Below are 25,159 nucleotides of genomic sequence, written 5' to 3' on the forward strand. Positions count from 1 at the left end.
TTACAACATACAACCACTTAGAATGGGCAATCAGTCAATGTGCCTTACTGTATTTTAGATTGTTTCCGCTTTCATTTTTTTCCTAATTATTTTTAATATGCAACCGTAACAGGTTGATTGAAACGGTAGTAAATATTATTACTTTCCAATTAAATTGATATGGATATGGTATAGGCCTCTAGAAGATGGATTAATTTGATAGCATACATAATTAGAATTCAAACAAAAAATATTTTAAAAAATAAGACTAAAAAAATATATTAAAAAAATAAAAGTTATCAAAAATACATTAAAAATTATTCAAATAAAAAAAGTTTTTTTTTTAAGAGGTACGTGTGAATGCAAAAACATTTGCTGTTGTTGTTGGGTTAAACAGCGTACCTTCACTAGACTTGTAATTTACGTTTCGTGATTTCTAAAATCACAAACGCAAATAAAAGCTATAAAAATAAAAAAGTTCGCAAAAAATATTTAAAAATAACTACACATTCTATATTTACTTGACTATTAGTCGCTCAAACATTATGTTATCTAATTTTATCACTTAATTTCTTTCATTGCTAAAGAGCTGTTTGCTCACGCTATTTTACGTCTCACTTCAATAAAATTTATTGCGATTATTAATATTTTTTTTTTTTTTGCTGACGTAAGCAGAGTGTATATACTTTATCTCAATCATATTTCATCATCACTTGAAGCTTTATGTCTTTAAAAATCGTTTAAGAGGTTATATTCACTTGCAAGTAAGAAAAAACTTTTTTGTTTTTGTGAATTTTTTTGTTTAAAAGGTATTTTATTTAATAACTAAATAAAAATTTTGAAAATTTACAGAATTTGATATATTTTAATAATTATAATCAGCGATTAATTTTGAAAAATTTGGGATCTCCAAGAGAAACTCGAAAAAAGACGTCTTTCGGTGAGGAAGATTTTTATAATCTTGCTTTTGTTCACCTAACGGTTGTTTGTATCAACTTAAATTAATCGAGTTAGATATAGAGTTATATATATATATATATATATATATATATAAATGAAGTTGAATAAATAGATGAAGAGACAAGTTGAAAACCGGATATCTGTTTGTCCGTGCAAGCTGTAATTCGAGTAAAAATTGAGTATCTTAATGATACGTGTACCTTGGCAAAAAAAAAGTTAAGACGAGTTCGTAGATGACCATAATCGGACCACTGCCATGCCCACAAAACGCCATTAAACGAAAACTTATAAAGTGCCATAACTAAGCACTACATAAAGATATAAAACTGTAGTATGGCACATGGGATTACAGTAGCAAGTGACACCTGTGGGCAAAATTTTTTTAAAGGGCGTGGCTACGCCTTCTAAGAGTTTTAATGTACATATCTTTTAAACCATTAAACCTCCATCTGGCAATACAAAGCACCTGTAGGTCTATGGATGGCGTAACAGCGAGACAGTTTTACCTAACCTAATCTCCTAAAATTACAAAAATTAAATTAAATTAAATTTCATCTGATTCATTCACTTTCCAGTATGCAAATCAAGAATTAATCAATGTATCCGGATAAAACTTTGCACGAAAAGTGCCTTTGAGCTGTACCACCTCATAACCAAAAATTGTCCAAATCCGGCCAAAATTGTTCAAGCTCTCAGGTACCGAATATATGGACCCTAGTTCCTACTTGTATTGCGAACTTTTTATCGAAAATATCGGTCAATCTGTAAGATATATTATAGAAACTGATTTTATACCGCAAATATCTGTCAATATGTGGGTTAATAAAATTGAATGAGCGTGTTTTTCTAATATCAAGGTATCTTCGATATACATATATCGAATAAGCCAAAAACAAATCGATTTTTTGAAATTTACAAGTAGATATAACCCTCTAAACCTATGTGAATACTTTTACTTATTTTAAAAATCTATGTATATATATACTTTCTATTTCATCTTTGGTTTAAGCTTTCATCGTTTAGGTCTAAAAACACATCGAGTGTGGCCTGAATTTCGCGTGTAATATCAAATTGTCGCCATTAGCTATAGTCGACTTATGTTATTTGAAAATTTTAACGCTGATATACGATTATTGGTTTAAAAAATATATACATACATGTTATAGCCATATGGTAAATGCTTCAAACTGTGTAGGTTATATTGTAAGATAACAAAAATTTTACATACATACATACATACGTTCAACAACAGTGTTTTTACTTACTTTAAGGTTGTAGTCTGGTAATTGGTATTCTTTTAATGCTTTTTTTGGGAATATTTTATTTGGGAAAAATAAAATTCAATTAGTTTCATTTTGTAATACAGTCAAACCTGGTTAAGAGAGAGTTCAAGGGACCATGATTTTTTTCTCGCTTATAGAGGTTTCTCACTAATGTTCTCACTAAAACTGTCTTGCAAGTTCCTAGCTTATAGAGGTACAGATGAAATTTGTCTCATCTACAGAGGATTATCAATGACATTCAAAATATTTTGTTGTAAACATGATAAAGTATAATTTATTAGAGTGATTACAAAGTGATTATTAAAATGCATAAATACAAAGCAAGTAGCAGGCAAATTTTATTTTAAAAAAATCAGTCAATTTTTTTTTGGTAAATACAAAAGAGGCTCTCAGTTATAGAGGTCAGTGTAGGAAAAACGACTGTCACTTATGGAGGTTTTTGTTTCTAACTCATTGAGGTTTTTGAGAGGTCAAAGTTCGGGACCTGAGCATTATTCGCACTTTTTTTTTTTAGTTTTCTAAAAAAAGGGGTGGCTGGCCCCGGTGATTTGGTAGCTTGAGGACATCTGAAAAATAAAAATTAAAAAGTTAATTGTTCTGTGAGCTTGCCGTTCTGGTTGGAACTAGCATTAAACAATTTCGTTGAAAAATAAAAAAAATTGGTTTACTTCGAAAAAAGTGAAATTTTTTAAATAGAATTTGGGTTGTAAAATGGAAAGTCAGCGATAAAAAAATATCCGAGTTCCTACGAGAGCTATTGATGAGTATAATAACATATTAAAATTTCAGCCCAATTGGTTGAATAGAAAATTGTTTATCATCCGTGTCGAACGTAAGAACGTTCCGTTCAAATGACAGTCGGGTCTATGTAACCGGAACGGACCCGGATCTTTATCCGGGTAGCTCTATAATTTATATAAATTTTAAATTAGCTTAGAAAATATTTTGCATAATATAGCTCCAAAATTTTTACGATTTATTCTTAATACATAGTACTTTCAAAAAAAAGTCGATTTTTCCAAACCCAAAAGTTACCAGACTACTACCTTAAAAAAGTTTCGTAGCTTAGCAAGTTGCTGTCTTTCCATTCAAAAATTCTCTAATAAAACTCAAACAAAATTATAGGCTAAAATAACAAAAGCAGTGAGCAGCAGAATCTAGCGCTTGGTTTCACACTTACGTTCCACTACAGTTGTTTTTTACTTCCGCAAAACGAGTTTTTTTCTAGCTCCCAAAATACTCTGCCGCAAGCTACATATATTCTTCGGCTAGATGGAAAGAAAGTTATATGCTGTTACAGTGCTTATAATAACGGTTCTTTATGCTCAAAAACATTTATGTAACTATCTACAAATGCCTTCCACAAAAATTGTTTGTCAAAAATCTGTTTAGTTTTAAACAATTAAATTTTTATTTTTAATTTGTAAGTTGAGTCCTGCATAAATCACAAACAAATAAGTCAACCAGAGAGAGAAAGAGAGACAGAAAATGGAGAGAATTATATTGTATCAGTTATATAGAGACTGCTTAATATTACGCTATTGGTCTTTTTCCATGATATTATTTTTCGATTCTCATTTAGTTAATGTTGCATACAATTTTCAATGTTTTGTATTTATGTAGGTATGTATATGCGCACTATATATGCATAGTATATGAAATCAATGAATACAAATGCAGTTTGGCATAATCGAAGGGCTAGCATATATAAAAAAAAATATGTTTAGACACATTTAATTTGTAATTCATCATTAACTACATTATACAATTTACCGATTTGTGAAATCATCTACATTATTTGTTTATTTATTTGTTTACATCATAAAAAATATGCTACAATAATCTCGTCATTTCTTTGCTATTATAACTATTTGTGTATGTATGTATGTATGTATGTATGTTTGCATGTATGTATGTATGTAAGTTTTTCCTTAGAATTTTTTATATTTGTTTTTGCATTTTTTTTGATTGAATTGTGATTTTTACTTAAAACTTAACGACAGCTTTTCAGTTCTTTATGTTAAGAAGTTAGACTTATTGCGATGTTGCTTCGTAATTGCAGCCTCAAAATGTATGCATGTATATATGTAGTTTAGATTTTTAGTTTTTTTAAATTTAAAATTTATAATATATATATAAGTATATACGTATATTATTTGATAGTAATGCTAAATAGGTTAAATTTTATTAAATTCTGTATTATCTTTAAGATGTTCGCTTTTAATATATAAAGAATCAAAATACAAATGGTAAGTGTTGCCAGCTGTACAGCCATTTAATGACGCAATATATTAGTTATTAGGCTTGTATGTATATATGTACATATTTTGTTTGCCATATTTACGCTTACCAATTTGTTAAATGTGGTTTATATTCAATTATGTGTATTATTTTTAAAGTAGCTACTTTTTTTAAATGTAAAGAGCAAGTTAAAAAGTAAAATTGTTTAGCTAAAAGGGTTTCCACATCGCTACATTTTCATTTTTACTCTCATTACGCTTTCCGTTAACACACTCGCTACTGCCAGCCAGTTAAAATAACAAAAAAAGAAATCTAAATCTTAGTGCCGCAAATGCACGCTCTCTTTTCGGGTTTGTTTATTTGAAAACGGTTTCTTTACAATAACATACATACTGCATACATATAAATATACCTAAACACATTTTCACTTACATGCGCCAATTTTAATTTAACTAAATAAATAATAAATTAAAATCTATGTTATACATTCGTTTCGATTTCCTTCCGCTTCCTCCCTTTAACTTGCATGTGTTTTGCAATTTGTTTGTTTTTGCGTGTAAAAAATAGATTAGAAATAAATATTTAGCATTATTACATATATGTATGTATATACATATATATAAGCTAACTGTTTATTATTATTATACAGTACGGTTTATATAAACTAATTTATATATTTAAGTCAACGACTCTCATTCTCAATTCACTGTTGAAAACTCTTTTTCTGTTACTTTTATTTTTTTTTACTTTACTTTACTTTGCAGTTTGCTTATGTTTTGTTTTTCGTTTTTTTTTTCTTCTCTTTGTTTTTGTTTATGTATGTAATTAGCAATTAGTATCACGCGGAGCATCTTTGCTAAATTATCACTACAATATTACTAACAGAAAACAAAAAAACAAAAAAAAAAGTAATGTGAATTATACAAATGTTGGTTGCATTTAAATATAGGCAGAGACTGGGAGTAAAAGTACAACAATAGTACTGCTTAGGCCTAGCGCATTATTATTTACATATGTATTCGTTTATATATAAATATATATGTATATAAGTGTGCAACTGAGCGCCGTTTTTATTGTTGTTGTGTAACAAGACCATTCAATTGTTGTTTATTTGATTTATTAACATTGCGCTTAACGTAGAGGGATCACGTCATATTCACACCCAAAGCACGGCTCGAATACTCGTAGACCACATAACTGATCGAAACGGCTGGAAGTACTTTAATGAAGTTCGGTGTTATGCCACGGTACAAGCCACATATGCCCTCGTTGTGTAGAATTTTACGAAATACACCGAACATGTTGTCGTCATTTATTGCGCCCGCTTGCCGCAAGGGTATACCCACGCTGGGTAGCTTGTTTTTGGTGATCACTGCAAAGACAAAGAGAAACGTGAAAACATGTATAAAAACACAAACACTAAAAAAAATAACAAAAAAAAATTAATTTAAAAATCAATAGATTTAAAATTAAAATTATATACAAAAACAAAGAAATTTAAAGTTAAAATTCAAGTAAAAAAACAACAACTAAAAATGTATGACGGCAAAAAAACAAGAAACAAAATATTTAAAATCAATATAAAATATAATGTAAATAAATAATTATATAAACAAAAGAGAAAAAAGTATACATTAGAAAATGTTTAAAACTTAAATCGAATTTAAAAATTTAAATAAATAAAAATTAAAAATAGTTAAAAAAAAAAATAAAAATTAGAAATAGTTAAAATAATATAATAAAAATTAAAAAAAAAATAAAAGCAAAAAAAGAAGAAAGTTAAAACAAAAAATTAGAATAACCTAAAAAAACAATAGGTTTTAAAATTTAATACAACATGTATAAAGGCAAAAAAACACCAGAAAAAAAAATTTTAAACTCAGTATAAAAAATAAAAATATAAACTAAAATTAAAAAATATTTATAAGTAATTATATAAAAATTAAAAAAAAAAATTTTTAAAATTATACATTAGAAAATATTTAAAACTTAAATCAAAATAAAAAAAAGTTTAAATAAATAAAAATTAAAAATAGTTAACACAAAATAATAAAAATTAAAAAATGTACAAAATCAAAAATTAAAAATTAAAGTTCAAAAAAAAATTAGAAAAACCTAAAAAATTTACATAAAATTTATATATTTTTCAAATTTATTTTAGAAGTTAAAGATTAAGTGTAATTAATGGATAAAAGCAAAAAAATTAAAATTAAAACTAAACTTAAAGCAAAAAGATAGAAAAACCTAACAAATAAATAAAAAAATGCTTTTCCAATTTATTAAAAAATTTAAAATTAAATTAGAAAAATTATAAATAGTTATAATTTATTATAAAAAAAAATTTCTAATTTAAAGTAATATATATATGTATAAAATATTTATTTCAAAAATTAAAAAGATTTAAGTAATATTAAAAAAATCAAATTGAAATTAAAAATATTAATTTAAAAAAAAAAATTAAAATTAAAATTAAGTTGAAATTGAATTAAAACAAAAAAATTAAATTATAAATAGTTGTAAAAAAAATGTTGAAATTTAAATTAGCTAAAAGATTTAAATAAAAATAAAAATATTAAAAAATTATATTAAATTGTATAACTTACAATATTTTAAAAATTTCGAATTAAATAAGAAATAATAACTTAAATAAAAATGAAATTAAAACTTAAGGGTAGAATTAAAAATTAAAATAGTTATAAAATAATTTTAAATATAATAAAAAAAAGGTTTAAAAAAAAATTAAAATAGTTAAAATAGGCAAAGTATCTAGTGTTAAGGTATTTTTGAATTAAATTTTATTTTAAATAACTATAAAATATTAATAAAATAGAAATTTAAAACTAAAAAAAAATTAAAAAATAATATTTATATTAAATATTAAAATTTAAAAACATAAGAATGTCAAAACAAAAATAATTAATAACAAAAATAAAAAAATACAAAGCACAATATAAATAAAAATATAAAAATAATAGTTGCTGCATGCAACGTTTGCTCACCTTGCGCTTGCAGCCGTGTGCGCACTAACGCCAATGGATACGAGCACACCTGTCCCAACGTACTGGACGCACTGCCGCATGCCAACAGCACGAGAAAGCTTGGTTGTTCCGTATTATGACTACTTAAATACTTCTTCTTTAAAGTTTCATAGACCGCCAGATCAATACCGGCATAAGGAATAATGCCCAACATATTCGGAATGTAACCACGATAAAAGCTACGTACACCCTCCATTAAATAGATCTTTTTCGCTGCATCCAATATACCCTTATACTGACCGGTCTTACGCAAGGCCAAGCGTGTCTTTAATACTTCCATCGGATAGATGATCGTCTGCGAGATGCCACCGGCCGCTGCACCAGCCATAAAACGTTCACCAATCGTCATCTGACGCTTCTCATCGCCGCGTATTAAACGCTTGATCTTCTCGTAAGCGGCAAATTTGATCGCCGATTCGGGGGCAATTTTTAGCACATTTATACCGTTGCCACGCCACATGCTGCGGAGACCTCCTTCATTTAGCATATATCTTAAACTATCAGAGATTCCGGCTTTATGTGTTTGAACCTGTTGTTGCAAGAAATTAATTATAATTATTTATTGTATAATATGTAAGCGTGTGTGTGTGTGTGTTTTTATTGTCATACCTGCAAGTACACTTTTATCCTATCTAATGGAGCTGTGCATGTACGCGACACTGCACCTGCAATACCACCAGCCGCCAGATGGCGCCACCACATGCCGGTCTGCATTTCACTTTGCGTGAAATCATCAGGTACATTTAAATCTTCACCAATGTCAAGGTACTGCAAGAGAGAAATGCAAAAAAAGAAAACAGCATCAGCAAATATACGTATGTATATATGTATGTGTGTAAATATAAATAAGTAGACATTGATTTTTGCACTACCAAATGTGCATATGTATGTGTGTTTCCGCGTAAAATGTGAAAAAAGGCTTAGCAGCACGCTTTTGCTGGCGAGGCTTTTCCTATAATATTTCTTATAATTGCACATACACACTGACCGGCCTCCAAACGCAACAAAGTCTCCGCAGTCACGAGGTGTAAATTAAAATGCAAACATACACACGAATTTTTTTAATGTACACACACACATACATACATACACACACACTCACATAGCACTTTTATGTAAGTATGTATTTAATTCTTGGCAGCGCCAATTTGAGGCGTAATAAAGCCAAACAAAAATTTTTAAATTGCTTTTCTGCACACAAATTTATATATAACTATACACATACATACATGCATACATATACATATGCACACATTTATAAAGGGGTGTTAGCACACCAGCCAGTCAATCACCTTGTTTTCTAGCATTAATGAATGTACTATAGATCGTAATAAAAAAAACTCACAAACAAACCAATTTATTTTAGACAATTGAAAGTTGTGAGCTGCAGTGTGATGAAGAGTGCAAGTAAAGAATTGCTTGATGCGTCGAAAAATTGAGAAATTTATAATATAATAAACTACAAGCTGCATAGAGGCTATACATAATTTAAAAAAAAAAGTAGTAGCAGAGAAAACGAAAAAAAATATTTGTAAATAAAAAATTTTTTAAAAATATATAAAAATAAAACATGATTAAAACTAAAAATAATATAAAAAAAATAAATGAAATAAGTATAAAAGCTTTAAAAAAGTAGAAATAAATAAGAAAAAATTATATTAAATATCTAAATATAACTAAAAATGTAAAATTATAATATTATATAATAATTTATAAGCTGCATAGATACTCTAATTATGTAATTAAAATAAAAAAGTAAAAATACAAGAAAAAAAAGGCAAAAAATAAAAAGATTATACTTGTAAATAAAAAGATACAAAAAAAAATGCAAAAAATAAAAAGAGTAAACTATGTAAATAAAAAACTTAATAAAAATTTATAAAAAAAAATTAAAATAAAAAATTAATATTAAAAATAAAACATAAAAAATAAAAAAAGGTAAAATTTAAAACAAAAATTAAAAAATAATGATTACCAAAAAAACAAAAATTAAAATATAATGAATACCAAAAAAAAAAAAATATAATAAAATGATTACAAAAATAACACAAGTATAAAACATTTTAAAAAGTATAAATTAATAAGGATAAACATAAATTTAATATTTAAACATAACTAAAAATGTACAAGCAATAGGAAAATAAAAATCGATAAAATAAAATTTAGAAATAAAACAAAAAAAATGTAATGTTAATTTCCACCCCACTGAAGCTATAATACCCTTCACAGCACTTCTTATAGCATAAAACAGTATAAAAAGATCTTTATTTAATTTTGATCGGTCAGTTTGTATGGCAGCTGCATGCTATAGTGGTCCGATATGAACAATATGTTCGGCGACAATAGCGCTAGCTTGGACCTTAAATTGTGTCAAATTTCGTGACGGTATCTCGTCAAATAAAAAAGTTTTGCCTACAAGAACTTGATTTTTATTCGCCAATTTATATGGCAGATATATGCTATAATTTTCCAATATCAGCAGTTTCGACAAGCAGCAGCTGCTTGGGGAGGAAAAGGCGTGTGTAAAATTTCACGTCGATATCTCAAAAACTGAGGGACTAGTTCGCGTATATACAGACAGGCGAGCAGACAGATGGGCGTACAAGGCTAAATCGACTCTGGTAAGCAGATCATTTATATATCCGACATTTTTCCTCTTGGCAAGCTTAATATCCTATTTACACATACACATACTGTGTGTAGGTATAAATGCCTATGAACCGCTTTATTAATATTTATTACTTGAAAACATCAGAAAATTATAGATTTTATTTCAATTAACAAAATGTTCTACAATTCTATGGTAATATGCTAATACCGCTCAAGTCGACTTAAGCTAAAAAATGAAATATGATTTCTAGCAACAATCTGACGATATCCTTGGTCCATACTGCATCGATAATTTGAACTTTGTGAGTTTCATTTGCTGTTCAAGACAAAACATAATATCGCGCCTCAAATAAGTTCTTAAAACACACAACTTTTCAGAATTAACCTAAGTCGACTTAAGTTACTTTTACATACCTTTCCATATACATATATACTATAATGGCTCATTTAATTAAATATTATTGCATTAATAAAATTAAATGGTAATGAAATGATCTACACTGAGAAGCTAAATTGAGGCGTTGATAAACCATTATTGGAAAAAATTAAAAAAACACGCAAAATAAATAGAAGACAAACATTATTTGAAAATAATTATACATAAATAAACAACAAAAAAAATTATAATAATAAAATTTGCTGATACTAAAATTTGCACTACTAAGAAGAAAAAAAAACCTGATAACAGTGTCATTGTATAAAAATAAAGATAATAATTGTGAAATAGAACAAATATTAAAAAAAAAAGATTGTAAAAAAATTTTGCTGGTAATTCAAACATCCGCATCGTGGTAAAAAACAGCGACAACAATTATTTGATTGATAAATAAAGTATATAAAATAAAGTGTAAATATAACAAAAAAGCATGATAGCAAGCTGGCATGATAAAATTAGTTGGAAATTAAAAATTGCGTTAGAAATAATAGAAAACATATATTATATATATATATGTATATATGGAATAATTAATAATATTAAAAATAATAATAATTAAAAAAAAGAAATTATTAAATTAATTTAATTAAACAACTTATAAACATAAATTAATAGAATGTATGTACTATAAAAATTGCGTTAGAAATTAGAGAAAACATATATTATATATATGTATGTATATATGGAATAATTAATAATATTAAAAATATTAATAATTAAAAAAAAATTAAATATTTAACTAATTTAATTAAACAACTTATAAATATAAATTAATTGAATGTATGTACTATATGCATAAGTATTAGAAAATTGAGTCGCTTGATAAAAACAAATTAATTGAATGATGAAAAATTAAGTTAATTAAAAAACTTTAATAATACACTATTTGTATGTACATATTTCATGAAAACTAGTGAATTGGTTAAAAAAAAAATTAATAACAAAAAATAATAATAATTTATTCTAATTATTAAAAATAAAAAATAACTTAATTAAAAATTATATAATAATCCCAAAAAATTAAATTGTACTGCATAGAAGTGTTGCATTATTTTATAACACATACAAAAATATGTAATATAGTATATATTCTCTTATTAAAAATTAACAAATTTTTTTTCTAATGACATATATTTTTTTTAGTAAAAATTAAAAACAAAATATAAATAGCATTTAATAAAATTTTACAAACGAATTCGGGTATATCGTGAATAATTTTCACCAAATTTTCTATAACATTGGAATTTTTCAATAAAATGAAATGTTGCTTATTAAATCAAAACCCCAGTCATCCATGATATAGCTTTTAATTTTATTGTGAATGTCTAAAAAAATACATATTCATGTATGCACCTCTCAAACTGTAATCATTATACACAACCCCGCTCGGAAATTCACTTTAAGCTGTCGAAAATTCGCTGCTTACAAACCACACCCCCTTTTCGCAACACAACTCACGTGATAAGCGTGTTTTAGAAGCTGATAGGTGCAAATATCGAAAGCGTATTTGAAACAATGCACAAACCTCCCATTCATTTATAAAAGTATATAAATTTCTAACGGAAGTGCGCAGAGAAAAAGCCACGCCCACCATAAATAATAGATATGATTAGGGTATCTAAAGCTTCGGTGTTCGCCAAACGATTGAAAGTTTAATTATTATCACTAATTAATTGCAATTTTGTTTGTCGGTGTGCTTACATATATACAATATATATGTGTGTGTGTATATACAATAGTATGTGTGTGTGTGTTTCCTGTGTATTTTGAGTTTATTTTCCAATTCAGTCATTGCATTTACGTAGTTATTATTTAGAAAATTACAACGGCAAAAATGTGTGCTAAAATGCTTGTTTGTGGTGATTTTGTCGTGTCGTCAAGGCTTATCAGTGCAAAAATGACAAAGCATGTTTGTGTGTTTATACATATTTATGTATGTAATATTTAATTGACTTCAAGATTAATATCGCACCGCACCACACCAGTTTCAACGAGAATTTATTACAAAGAAAACACACTGACTGAATTCAAATGAAATGCCTTAAGTAGTGGTAGTGAGGCTCAGAAGATTATCAAAAGATGGAAAAAGTAAATAAATAAAATGTTTATAAAATCAAAAGTGATTACGTACAAGTACATTTGTCGGTATGTATGTATGTGGGTATTGTAATTATAACCTAGTATATACATATAGTTATAAATGATCGACGTAACGAGCTGAGTCGATTTAGACACATCCGTCTGTCCGTCTGTATATACGTAAATATTCCTGATAAGATATTAGTGTAAAATTTTGCAATAATTCTTTTTTCCGCAAGAAACTGCTCATTTGTTAAAATCGCCGATATCGGACCACTATAGCATTTGGCTGTCATGCAAACTGACCGATCAAAATCAAGTTTTTGTACGGAAAACTCTTTTATTTTACAAGATATTTGGCCTCTATGCCATTATCCAAATCAGAGCTACAATTTCGCAATATGTTGTTCAGATCGGATCACTATAGCATATAGCTGACATACAAACAGAACGATCGAAATCAAGCTAAGGATCTTTTTATACCCGTTTGTGCAAATTTGTACCTGTGAAGGGTATCAGAACTTCGGAGCAACTGTTGTTAACGATTTTGTTTTGTTGTTCATATTTCCTTTGGTGTTTTGCGGTCTACACCAGCGACGCATTAAATTAAAATCTAGTAATTTGCTTATTAGTTACTTGAAAGTATACATATGTTCATATACTACGTATGTATGTACATATATGTATTTACAGATATTATACATTTAGTCGTGTATATTTATATTTACTTTAATTAATAATCTACCAATTAAATAGCTGCCGCTCAGCGATTAAACTAGTGTGTGAATACGAATCACATATTATAAAAACAATAAAAAAAAAACAGAAAACAAAAAAATGCCAAAATGGCAAATACAGCACCAACGTGCGCGAGTTTAAAATACATGCGTCGCCTGCTGCCGCCTTGGTTGCCAAGCGCACAAATGGGGACCACAGCAAAGAGCCACCAGCTAGGCGTCCGCAGCAAGTACTATACTAACATAATTACATATGTTTTAACTTAAATATAATTTTAAACACACATATGCATTTTCAAATAATATACAGGGTTATAAGTACTATGCAGTGGCTAAAAATTAAAAATTAAAATAAAATTAAACAACAAAATTAAAATAAAAATTAAACAATAAAAATAAATAATTAGTAAACATTCAATAAAATATATACGCAAAACTAATAATAATAAGACATAATGCAATAAAAATTGCAACAATAATAAAAACAATAAAATAGCAATATAAATAATATAATAAAAAAAAAACTGAAACATGTCATAGCCGCATTAAAAAAAAATATAAAAAAATTTGCGCCTTAAAAAACTATTTACAAGCGCCACAAAGTCTCAAATATCAATTCAATTTCTAAAAAATTTGAAGTTTTCTATATTTTGTGCGCTTTTTGTAACCAAAAATTTAATTACAAAATACATATAAAGCAGTTTTCTTATCTTTAATGCAAAAATGTTGCTTAACAAGTGTTGAAAATGATGAAAAACAAACATACGTTTTTTCAGATACTGACATCAATATTTTTTCTGTATGCAAAAATAATTTTTGATACAAATTAAAGCTAAAACTTTGAATAATATTGAAGAACTTTAAAGGATATGGTTTTGATGCCTAAAGAATACAAAAAAACGCGTAAATCGATTTTGCAAAATATTGAAGTTCATAATTTTTTCTTTAAATTTTGTAATCAACAATTAAAGTTTTAATGATGCCACAAACCTTAAATTGCAATTAAACGCGTAAAATAATAAAAAAGATATTTTTAAAACAACTACAAATAGTTTTTTTTTACCTTAAACCTTAAAGTTTAGCTTGGCCTGAAGTATTAGGAGCGTAAATAGATTTTGTGAAGTATTGAAATACATAATTTATATACTTATTTTATAACCAAAAAATATTTTGGTGTTGCCATACTTTTAAATACGTTAAAATAATAACAAATAATTTCAAATAAAGCGCTTTTAATGCTTTAAAACTATAAATATTGCTTAAGAAGTGGATAAAAGTATAAAAAGCGTAAGTCGATTTTATGAAATATTTAAATTTATAAGCTGTATATTAATTTTGCTTCCAAAAAATACTCGAATAACAAGCAATACCCTATTTGAATGGATATTTTTATTTTAAGCCTTAAAAATATAAAAAAGTGTGAAATTATTTGGCGAAATAATGAAATAAATAACTCAATTTTTGCAACCAAACACCTTTTAATGATACTTAAAAACAAAAACTTTTCGATTAACGAGCATAAATTTAATTAGATTATATAAAAAAGCGTAAATCGAAATATGGTATATTGAAATAAGCAATTTCCTGATTTATTACAGGAAAAAATATTTATAAATGAGTTTCTATTACTTTGAGCCCAAAAAGTTTGCATAAAAAGTGCCTTGAGGTATAAAAAACGTAAATTGATTTTATAAAATATTTAAATGAGTTATTCTTCATCTAATTTTATACCCCAAAATTATTTTAATGACTCAATTAAAAAGTAAGAAAGCATAAATAAATTCAGCAAGATATTGAAATGAATAATTTCCAGCCTAATTTTGTACCCAAAAATATTTTTAAGTGAGTTCTTGTTACTTTAAACTCAAACAACTTGCATAAAAAGTGCTTTACAGTACAAAGAGCGGAAGTCGATTTTACAAAATTTTGGAAAGAGTTATGCCTTATCTAATTTTAAACCCTAAAAATATTTTTGTGACGTTACAAAACTGAAATTGTTCAAATAACTCAATTAAAAAGTAAGAAAGCTTAAATCGATTTTACAAGATATTGAAATAAATAATTTCCTGTCTAATTTTGTAAACTAAATATATTTTTAAATGAGTTTTTATTACTTTAAACCCAAAAAGTTTGCATACAAAATGGTTTACAGTATAAAAAGCGGAAATCAATTTTCTAGAAAATATATAATTTTATTTATTCATTTTATTTCAATTAATTTTAATGCAGCCTACGCGCTAAAAAATCTGCGAATAATATCGAAAAGTGTACAAAGTCTTGGTATTTGAACACAAGTAATTAATTTTTTAGCAGAAAAACAGCTGTGTGTGCACTCGCCATTAGCGGTTATGCCACATTGGCGCAAAATAATAAAAGTAACGTCCATTTCCAGCGAACTACTGGCATAAACCGGACCAGAGAATTATAAGCGAACACTCGACATACATATTGCCAACTATATAAATGCGCTCACAACAACAACAGCAATTAACTAACTAATAATGCAGTTTTAAACGGAAATATTGGCTTTTTGCAAACACCCTCTATAGCACTTGACATTCCTCGCTTGTCAGCTATCATACAAGTCTATAGTATATTATCTAAGTTTAAATATGCACTCGAGAACACACTTATGTATTTACAATGTACGTATGTAAATATTATTTTTAATTACCAAACAAATGCACTTGGCTGCATTTGAATGGGCGCTGCGTTATTAGGAAATAAGAAATGAAAAGTGTGCAAGAAAGCAGAGAAACACACTAAAAAAAACTCTCTCTCGGAGAGCGAGTATTATATATACAGCTAGCGCTCATCAATCCGGTTATGGCATAAGTGCTGAGCAAACAGCTTTTGAAATTGCAAAAAAAAATTTTAATATTTTTGCAAAAAAAAAAAAAAAAAAATATTTATGCGTCTAGACTGGAATGTCGGTGGGTTTTTTTCTTCTTTGCAGCAAGCCGCAATGAATGCGTCTGACTAACTTGAATATTTTAACTTTAACGAGAAATCGCTAAACAAGCGCGGCGTAGATGAGTCACTTACTCAATTGCTGATAAAAAAAATTTACTTTTAGCACTAAATGATAATGTTTGCGTATGTATTTGTATGTGCGTGTGTGTGTGCATAGGTTAAGGCATGCTTGACATTTCGGCAGTACGTACCCGTGTCATAACGTCACGAAAGATTACAACAAAATCTTTCAGCACATCACCTTGAACAGCCATTTGTTGGAAATTTTGATAATCAGTAGGCCAATTGTGATTGCTGCGCAGCATATTATCGCGTTTGTTTATGCTTATTGTGTTGTATTGTATGGAAAAGTTAGGATAACACTTCACTACACCCGAGCAATTGCAATTTAGCTTGTGCTCTGCTCTTTGCGTAAGCTTTTTCTATTTTCAACAATTGCAGCACTGTGAACGACGTCAGTGCGATTGTTGTTGTTTTCCTGCTTTGAATTTTTATTTTTATTTGTAGTGCACTTTATTTATTTTGATACTTTATTATTATTATTTTTTTTTTGCAATTTAAATATTGAAAACGTGTTAAAAAATTTATATTGTTGACACTAAAAAACGAGTACTCTTTCTAACGGCGTTTACACGTTACGTTTTGTTGTAAATTTAGGAAGATTACGCACGCGATTTTTTTTTTTACTTATTTTCGCTTATTACGTTGCTATTGCAATTATCGACTTTTTATTTTTTTGTTTCGAAGATATGGTTAAAATTTTCGAAAAAAAACAACAAATTTCGAAAAATTAAAATATTTGAAAAACGTTTACAAATTGAAGTAATTCCAGTTGGGAAAAATTAAATTACTTCGTTCTTGGTTCGCTGTTTTGTTACGTAAACACCGCAATTGCTAGCGAGAGCCGAAACATGTCTTCTATTTGAGCATGTTGAACAGAGACTGACGACTGACTTGCTGAACTACAAAGATAGTCAGGCTAATCAAGTACCAAATATATATTATCATGCTTTTCTTCTCACCTACATACACATATGCATACGCCTGATAGCTACACAAGTGCTAACAAGATTGTCGTTGACTCGGTGCAAAGTACGAGCATATTTAATTTTATTGTTGTTTTATTGGCGTTTGACGATCAAAATACGCTCGTTTTATGAAAAAAGAGTCTGTCTACAAGTGTAGAGCGTCTGTGTGTATGTGCATATATGTATGAATGTTTGTACTCAAAAAGTAAGCGATATGTCTACGATTTCTGGTAGAAGAACACTACGAGGCAACTATATACATTAAAAACCCCACTTTATAAACGAAAGTCCAGAAATAATCCACATTAAGGAAGGAATTCTCTAGATCACACATACATTTGCATGCATGCGTACGCAAATCACCTGAAACTCCAATTGTTTAAGTAAAATATGTGTAAGCGAGGCTTCTTCCTAACGTAAATGCGAAAGAATCTTCGTGAAGCCGAACTTAAATATGTAATACAAAGTTTTGAAAATAACAAAAAAAAGGCTTAGTCAGCACGAAAAATTGAAATATATATGTGTGTACCGAAACACAGTATTTTGAAAGTAATTGTATAACATTTTTGAAAAATTTAATGCATAAACCGAAATTTCGCTATTATTAATTTAAATACAATATTAAAAAAGAGTATATATACAATATATTTGTATATTTTATTTTCCAATATGTCAGCAGCGCACATCAATTCGAAACCGGCTTTCTATAAAAGCCACTAAATTTTTACGCCTAAAATTATGCACTATTTCTTACATACAAACAACAAAGTTATATTTAAAATTACTGTTCTATAATTCAAGTAATCAAAATAGACGCTTAGCAGTACCGAGATGTGAAAGTTACTTTTTACCATTTGAAAAATAAAATTTCCGATTTCACATCACGATCAACACATTGAGCGACATTTTTTATACCTTGCACAGAGTGAATTAAGTTGTCCAAGAAGTTAGTAACAACCAGCAGGAAACGGCGCAAATCCTGTAAAGTATAATATATAGAAGATCAGCGTGACGAGCCGTGTCGATTTAGCCATGTCCGTCTGTCTGTACATACGCAAACTAGTCTCTCAGTTTTTGTGATATCGTTGTGAAACACACATTATTAAATATTGTTAAATTGTTAAAAATCGCACCCTTCGTCTCATATGTGTACACATATTATATATATTTACATATTTTAAAATATATGTAAGCTAGTTTTGAAATCCCTCCAAAATTGTTGACAAAAATGCTCCCTCTTCTTTTTTGTTTTTGCTGATAAAGCAATAATGGCTTATTTACGTTTTATTGTTTTTCTTGTTGTTGTTGCACCACGCTGAAATTACTTATTTTTTTATTTGGTAATCTTAATTAAAAATTATTTTTAAATTTCTAATCCCAAATACTGGATTGAAAAATTAAAAATTATTTTTTAATCTAAAAAAACGGATTGAAAATTTGAACCCTAAATACCGGATTTAATAATAAAAATATGTTAAGACAAAATTATAATTAAAAATTTAAAAAAAATGTGTTTTTGAACTTTAAACAATTTTGAAATTGCGTACTTGGGTTCTACCATTTTGGTTATCTTTTCAAAGGAAAGTGTTTTTTTTTTTTACTAAAATATACACACAGTTTAACACTTTTTGTCTTATTTACTTCTAATTACTCTTATTTGTAGTTTTACAGTTAGAAATATTTAAATCTTTGTTCCTTATACCTTTTTATTTCAGCTTTTGCTTTTGATATGAAAAAAAAAGTTTACAACTTTTAAATAAAAAAAATCTCAATTTTAAATCCAAGTTGTTTGGAATCTCGGATTAAAAATTAAATGTTCAATTTCTTTAAAAATCGCAAAACTGACATATATGTATGTGCAGACTTATATTGAAAAGTTAGAATAAATAATGTAAACAAAAGAAAAAATAAATAAACATAACAAAAAATAAACAAAAAAATAAATAAATAAAAAAATAAATTTAAATAATTTATTCATTACTAATTGGCAAAAGCTAACACATCACAGCACAAAAAAATTTCAATTTCACATCCCAAACCGATTTTAATAAATAACACAGGAACTTTCCATTAATCATAGGCAGTTAAAAACGAGCGTCTTTTATCAACTAACACTTCTTATGACTGCTAATTGACTTATAAAAGCGATCTTTCAACTGTTTGTTTAGAAAATTAGAGGTGTAATATTAAAATACGTTGAATATGCGCAGAGGCTAGTAAATGATGTCGTTACATTTGCCATACATTCATCAGTTGGCAGTGACACTAAATTATTATTTGGTCCAGTGAGTGAAATACAAAGGATTTAGTTTTTTTTCAGTTTCGGGTATTTACACCGACATTTGAAGCATTTATAAAAATATAAATATATTTGTGTAACCAATTTTTAGTGTGACAAAAGAGAGGCATAATATTTAATGTATATGTGGGTACGTACAAACGCCATTATAGTTATCTAATATATACTCGAATGTATACTCGTATGTATATATATACATAATCTTCCAAGCGATTGGATTTTCTTTGTATAGATGTTTACTGCTCGCCACATAATTTTTTGTAAATATTTATAGCGAAATTTGAAAATCATTGTTATTGTTTATACCATCTAATGAAATTTGACTCGAACTTGTCCAATAAACTTTGCAAGCAAACCGAATTGATAAAAAAAATGTCCTAGATTGGTATAAACTTTTTTAGGTTCGCGTGAAGTGCTCGTGATATTTTGGTTAATGTTTTAGGTATAAAGCATGTCAATGCTGCACTCGTCCCGAAATATCTAACCAAACGCATCATTCTGCTGACGAGACGTGGGTTTATGAATATGATGTCGAAACTGACCCACAAGGAATTCGCAAAAGGCACTGAAATTGCTCAAAAGAATGCATAATAATGATTTGTGTTAAAATGCGGCAAAATGTTGATTTTTGTCAGTCCGGGTCAACTTTGATCACTTATTAAAATATGCGGAGGCTTAACATTTATTAATAAGATTTTATAGCTGTCTTCGATTTGGTGTTTATTTTGTTAAAATCAATAAATCAGAAGGAAATGGCGGAGATCCTATAAAATATATACATAAATAATCAGCATGATGAGCTGATTAAATTTAGTTATATCCGTCTGTATAACAAAATCCATTTTTTAACAATTTGCTAGCAAAATTCATATAACTTCACGGCATAAAAGAAACATACACATTTTAACAACAAAAAATATCCTATTTTTACTTTATCGACCTCCGATTCATACATTTTTATAAAAAAAAAAAAATTTAATTCTCCACAAAATTCACCACACACACTATACAAACATTTAAAGATATGAAAATGTTATTTCAAATATACTTACAGTAGAATGCCGCCAGAATTTGATCAAATCGTGAATATCAGTGGATGGTGCCAATAATAGGAAATCGCGCCATTCATTAAAGCTAATATTTAAACTGCCATCTTGATCCATTCTGTGTGAGTAATTGCAAGATATAGAAATAAGAAAACATTATAAATAAATACGGTAGGTCGATGAAAATGGTAAAATCAAATTGAAAATCATTACAGAGCATGCAAAGGTTTTAAATATTTTTTTTTTACCGATACATACATACATACATATTTATACATACAGACAATTGACAAGTGCACGTCACATACAGATCACTAAATCTATACACGGTCTCTCACCTTACGACTGAGAATTTCTGATATCTTTTTATCCTAATAGGGAACGAAAAATGCAAACATCAAATATAGCCGAACTTAGGAAAATTACGTATTATGTAAATATAAAACGAACTGAAATGAATTGGTTTGTGGCTTTATTAAGAAAAGAAAAACTTGTTAGTAAAACAGTATACATTTTTTTTGTATTTAAATTTACATATAAATATATACACATATTTGAAAAAAAGCGGGCAAAACAACAAGCTGCCTGAAAATGTGAATAATTAAAATAAAACTAGGCAACTAGAACGCCTCTCTTAACTTTTTTACTTTTGTTTCAAATCATATAGTTTAGTTTCGCAGTTACGTATGTATGTATTTGGAAAAGTTTTTTAATAGTGTCGAAATGTCTGGACTTACCCTAAATCTTTATTGGAGGAACTAAAAACTGCTAAAAAGTATTATGAATGGTTTCATAATGTAAAATGTCAAAAAATAGAAGTGGGATGATGAAATGTACTTGGAAGTTGAACTAACTTCCTAAACGTTTAATTTTATAGATATTATTTGTGATGTACTGTGTTTAATAAATGATTAATTTGGATTCTAATAGCTAAAATTATATTTCAACTAATTGAATCCAATTGTTACAATAATATTGTTGTGTGACATGTGGCTCAGGTATTATGTTATTTTAAACAGCTAATCTACAACTAATTAAACTGCTACAAACAGTTAAAAATTAAATAATTAAATCATGTTAATATATATGATAACAGAGCACATGTATGGCAACCTACCGTGAAAGTAGATTTGTAGCTTCCTCTGGGTCAACTTCAATGCCCAAATCTTTAAAAGCGTCTATTAACTCTTCCAAATCCACTTTACCTGTAAGTAAAAAAATTGATAATTATGTGCAGACAATTATAATGCAATTTTTTGGCACACAGACCATCTTTGTTTTTATCCAGATGTGAAAACTGTAGTCGCAAATTCTTTTCGTGCTCACGCACATAGAACACAAACTCTGCAAGGCCAACATCACCACTTTGATTAATATCGGATTGTTCCAGAAATTTCTTTAAATAAATATGGACAAGCTTAAAAACAACTAAAGGCGATGGAAAGATGAACGTTATATTTAATAAGTGCTTGGCACTAACATGCATATCTATAATTTAATTATAAGTTATCGCAATACAATCTAAAATTCACACAAAAATATTTTATGTTTTTTGCTTCAAATATATTTTTCGTCAATATAATTTTTAATTTTTAAACAATTTAATTTAAGTTCATTTAATATTTAATATGCGCAATGTCAATTTCCAAAAAATTACACTTAAGCTCAAAACTCTCTAAGTTTAATTCGTACAGTACTTACTATAAAGGCTGTGTGATTTTTGATTTAAACGTACCTCGGCATAAACACTTGAGAGACCAAACTCTCGTAATGCTTCAGAGAGATCATGAATGTCTATACGTCCATTACCGTCCCGATCAAGCGTATTGAATAGCTTCTCCAGCCGTTCTTCGTCTTCGTGTGGCAACTCTGTGGCCACTTGCGTATGGGCACCACTAGCACCGCCAGTAATGAATTGCGGAAAAGTTGTGGTATTATCATGGCCTTTTGCTTGATGTGTAGCTGCTGTAGTATTCTGATGGTGTGAGTCGGTGGTGTTTAGTACACTCTGTATGGGTATCAATTTTGGATGGTTATGACTGCCTACCAGGTGTGAAGAATTTGCTGCAATTTGATTGCAGCTGGCTCCTGAACTTGCCGCTGCATTAGAGGTGTTTTGTAAAGATGTGGATGTTGTTGATGTTGGTGCTGTTGATGATAAGTTATGAGATTTTTGCGCAATCTTATTCTGTTCCTGTTTATGAGCTATATTGTTCGTTACAATATTCTTGTCTTCGTCTTTATCCACCATTATAGTTACAAAAGCCAATAGCGAAAATTGGTTTTCTCCGATAAATTAAACCAGTATTGATTTCTTAGATTTCTTCTCTTGCTGTGCGTAATATAAAAAGTAAACAAATTTAATATCTTGAATTGTACTGGTCATAAATCTGATTGTTGTTAAACACTCACTTTGTATGTAGACAAGGCCTGCGCCTTCCAGTTATATACTCTAAAGATAAGTGATTATGTACAATACTACTTGCATATGTGTTTGCACATATTCGTATTCTCAAAAGAATGCTATACGAAATCCAAAATTTTCCAGAAATATTTATAAACACAGAATTAATATATATAATATGTTATGTCAGATTTATTTATTAACAATTTAACACACCAATACCAAAGGTTTTGCAATTTTTTCTCAAAATATTGTTTTTTTTCGTGTTGCAAATTTTTAGCACTCGTGCACATACTTGTATACTAGACAAAATTTATTCATTGCGAATTTAAATGAAAACTAATTCATGTTAAAGTCTAAATAGCATAAGCCGAATAACATATTTTTTCATTCACATATTTTATGTTTTCTTTGCTATAAATTTAATTTTTTATTTAATTCTTTTTTGCCACAATGGAACATGAGCTCATCAAGTGAAAATGATCAAAGTTGTACCAGTGCCCGAGCGTAATTGGATAAATTGCATGCGTGTATGTGAAGCTATCGCGGTGAAAGCACATTCGTGTATATCAACGAATTATACGTAATTTATATTAATTATACCAGCAAATTTATCACTTAATTGAGACATTTCGGATTAATTTGCACTAAACAAACAAATTCCAATTCATTTGTCCTTCCGTCTATCGAACTATAAATTTGAAATCAGATCAAAACCGCAGGTAAATTTTACCCATGGCTCATTTGCACAAAAAAATGACAATGGTATGTAGATACATATGTACATATATATGTGCTTAAGGCCGAAATTGAGGAAAGGCAACAGCTGATTATTATACATACGTCTCCACGATAACTATGTGTGGTGTTATCGAGATGTTACCAGACGTTTGAGGATTTCTACTACATATTTTTAAACAAAAATTTCATGCAAAAATGTGCGAATTATTCATATTTCAAGTGAGTTTTATGATGGATTGATAAACGGAAGGTTGATGCTGGCATATTCCAAAATATTACGTCTGCCATCAATATTAGAATTTGTATGTGTATGCCACAAACTCAATAAAAAACCATACATTGCAAGTAACCGTGAAATTTAAAATAGTAGTAGCTTTTTTCCGCACACAATCCACATCACCACAAAAACTCAATTCTCCACACTTTTCCTTCATATGCTCATGCAGCAAACAACCTACTTTGCGTCTATATTCCGGAACCCAAATAGTGACCTTCTTTAGCCATGCACGGAATTTTTCGGTAACTTTCACTATATCGTTGCCCTCCACACAGTATAACTCATTAGCATTATGATTTATACAAATGCGTACACTCATAAACAATTTCTGTGCGAATTCAAAATTATACGTATGTATGCACACAAGTATATTGGGATTGCAGACGACACGAGACTATAGCTCACGTAAAAGTGCCAATTGCAAATTGCCTGTTGGCTAATTTTCTTTTTGTACATTAATATCAATATACATATGCAAACATGTCTTTAAATTCAATTACACCTATTCCAATTTGTAGTGCCACTGCACCTGACCACAAGCTTTTGTGCTGCTGGTCTTCTATTTGCACTTTTTTCCACGCAGTTCACCAATCAAAGAAATCTGTATAGATTTGACTTTCATTGGAAAAGTTTTCCTTCTTATTTTAACTATTCGTGTTGTTTTTGTTTAACGCACACAATATTTTCAACTTTATTGTTTTTCATATTTTACTCAACTTTCCTTTCGGCGTTTTCTATTTTATGATTTACTCACCACGCTAGTGTTGCCATATCACACAACAGCTGACAGCACTCATGGTGAAACATAAGTTGTTACGTTATTTATAACAAGACTGATTGGAACTAAAGCGGAAACGTAAAAGAATTATTGTATGTTCTCTGCTTAAGTAATTAAAATATTATATAAGCTGGAATAAAAAGAAATCATTAATTTATATTACTTATAAACTCTTCTTGCTGCGTGTTAATAATTTTGCTATCTTTTTACATGCGCTACCACAAATTTCTTGCAATAAACAGCTAGTGGA

At 28.3% G+C, this 25,159-nt stretch overlaps 1 protein-coding gene across 6 annotated transcripts; it reads right to left on the reverse strand.

Annotated features, from left to right (window-relative positions):
• Positions 1-3,609: 3,609 nt before the first annotated feature.
• On the reverse strand, positions 3,610-24,827 carry SCaMC (Short Calcium-binding Mitochondrial Carrier). Of its 6 annotated transcripts, none has more exons than XM_070111943.1 (10): positions 24,632-24,827; positions 23,122-23,232; positions 22,445-23,041; positions 21,979-22,105; positions 21,827-21,914; positions 21,048-21,080; positions 20,716-20,827; positions 8,111-8,269; positions 7,463-8,030; positions 3,610-5,835 (listed from the first exon to the last, which is right to left on the reverse strand). In XM_070111943.1, the coding sequence occupies exons 3-10, from the start codon at positions 22,958-22,960 to the stop codon at positions 5,609-5,611; spliced, it is 1,830 nt and encodes a 609-aa protein (XP_069968044.1). In that variant the 5' UTR covers positions 22,961-23,041; positions 23,122-23,232; positions 24,632-24,827; the 3' UTR covers positions 3,610-5,608. The 6 variants fall into 6 exon arrangements, with proteins under 6 accessions (XP_069968044.1, XP_014088812.2, XP_036216616.2 ...); XM_014233337.3 differs by having other exon boundaries at positions 24,537-24,827; XM_036360723.2 differs by lacking the exon at positions 24,632-24,827 and adding an exon at positions 23,717-24,090.
• Between the last annotated feature and the right edge of the window lie 332 nt (positions 24,828-25,159).

Source organism: Bactrocera oleae, chromosome 6 (assembly GCF_042242935.1).
Source record: "Bactrocera oleae isolate idBacOlea1 chromosome 6, idBacOlea1, whole genome shotgun sequence".
Lineage (NCBI taxonomy): Eukaryota > Metazoa > Arthropoda > Insecta > Diptera > Tephritidae > Bactrocera > Bactrocera oleae.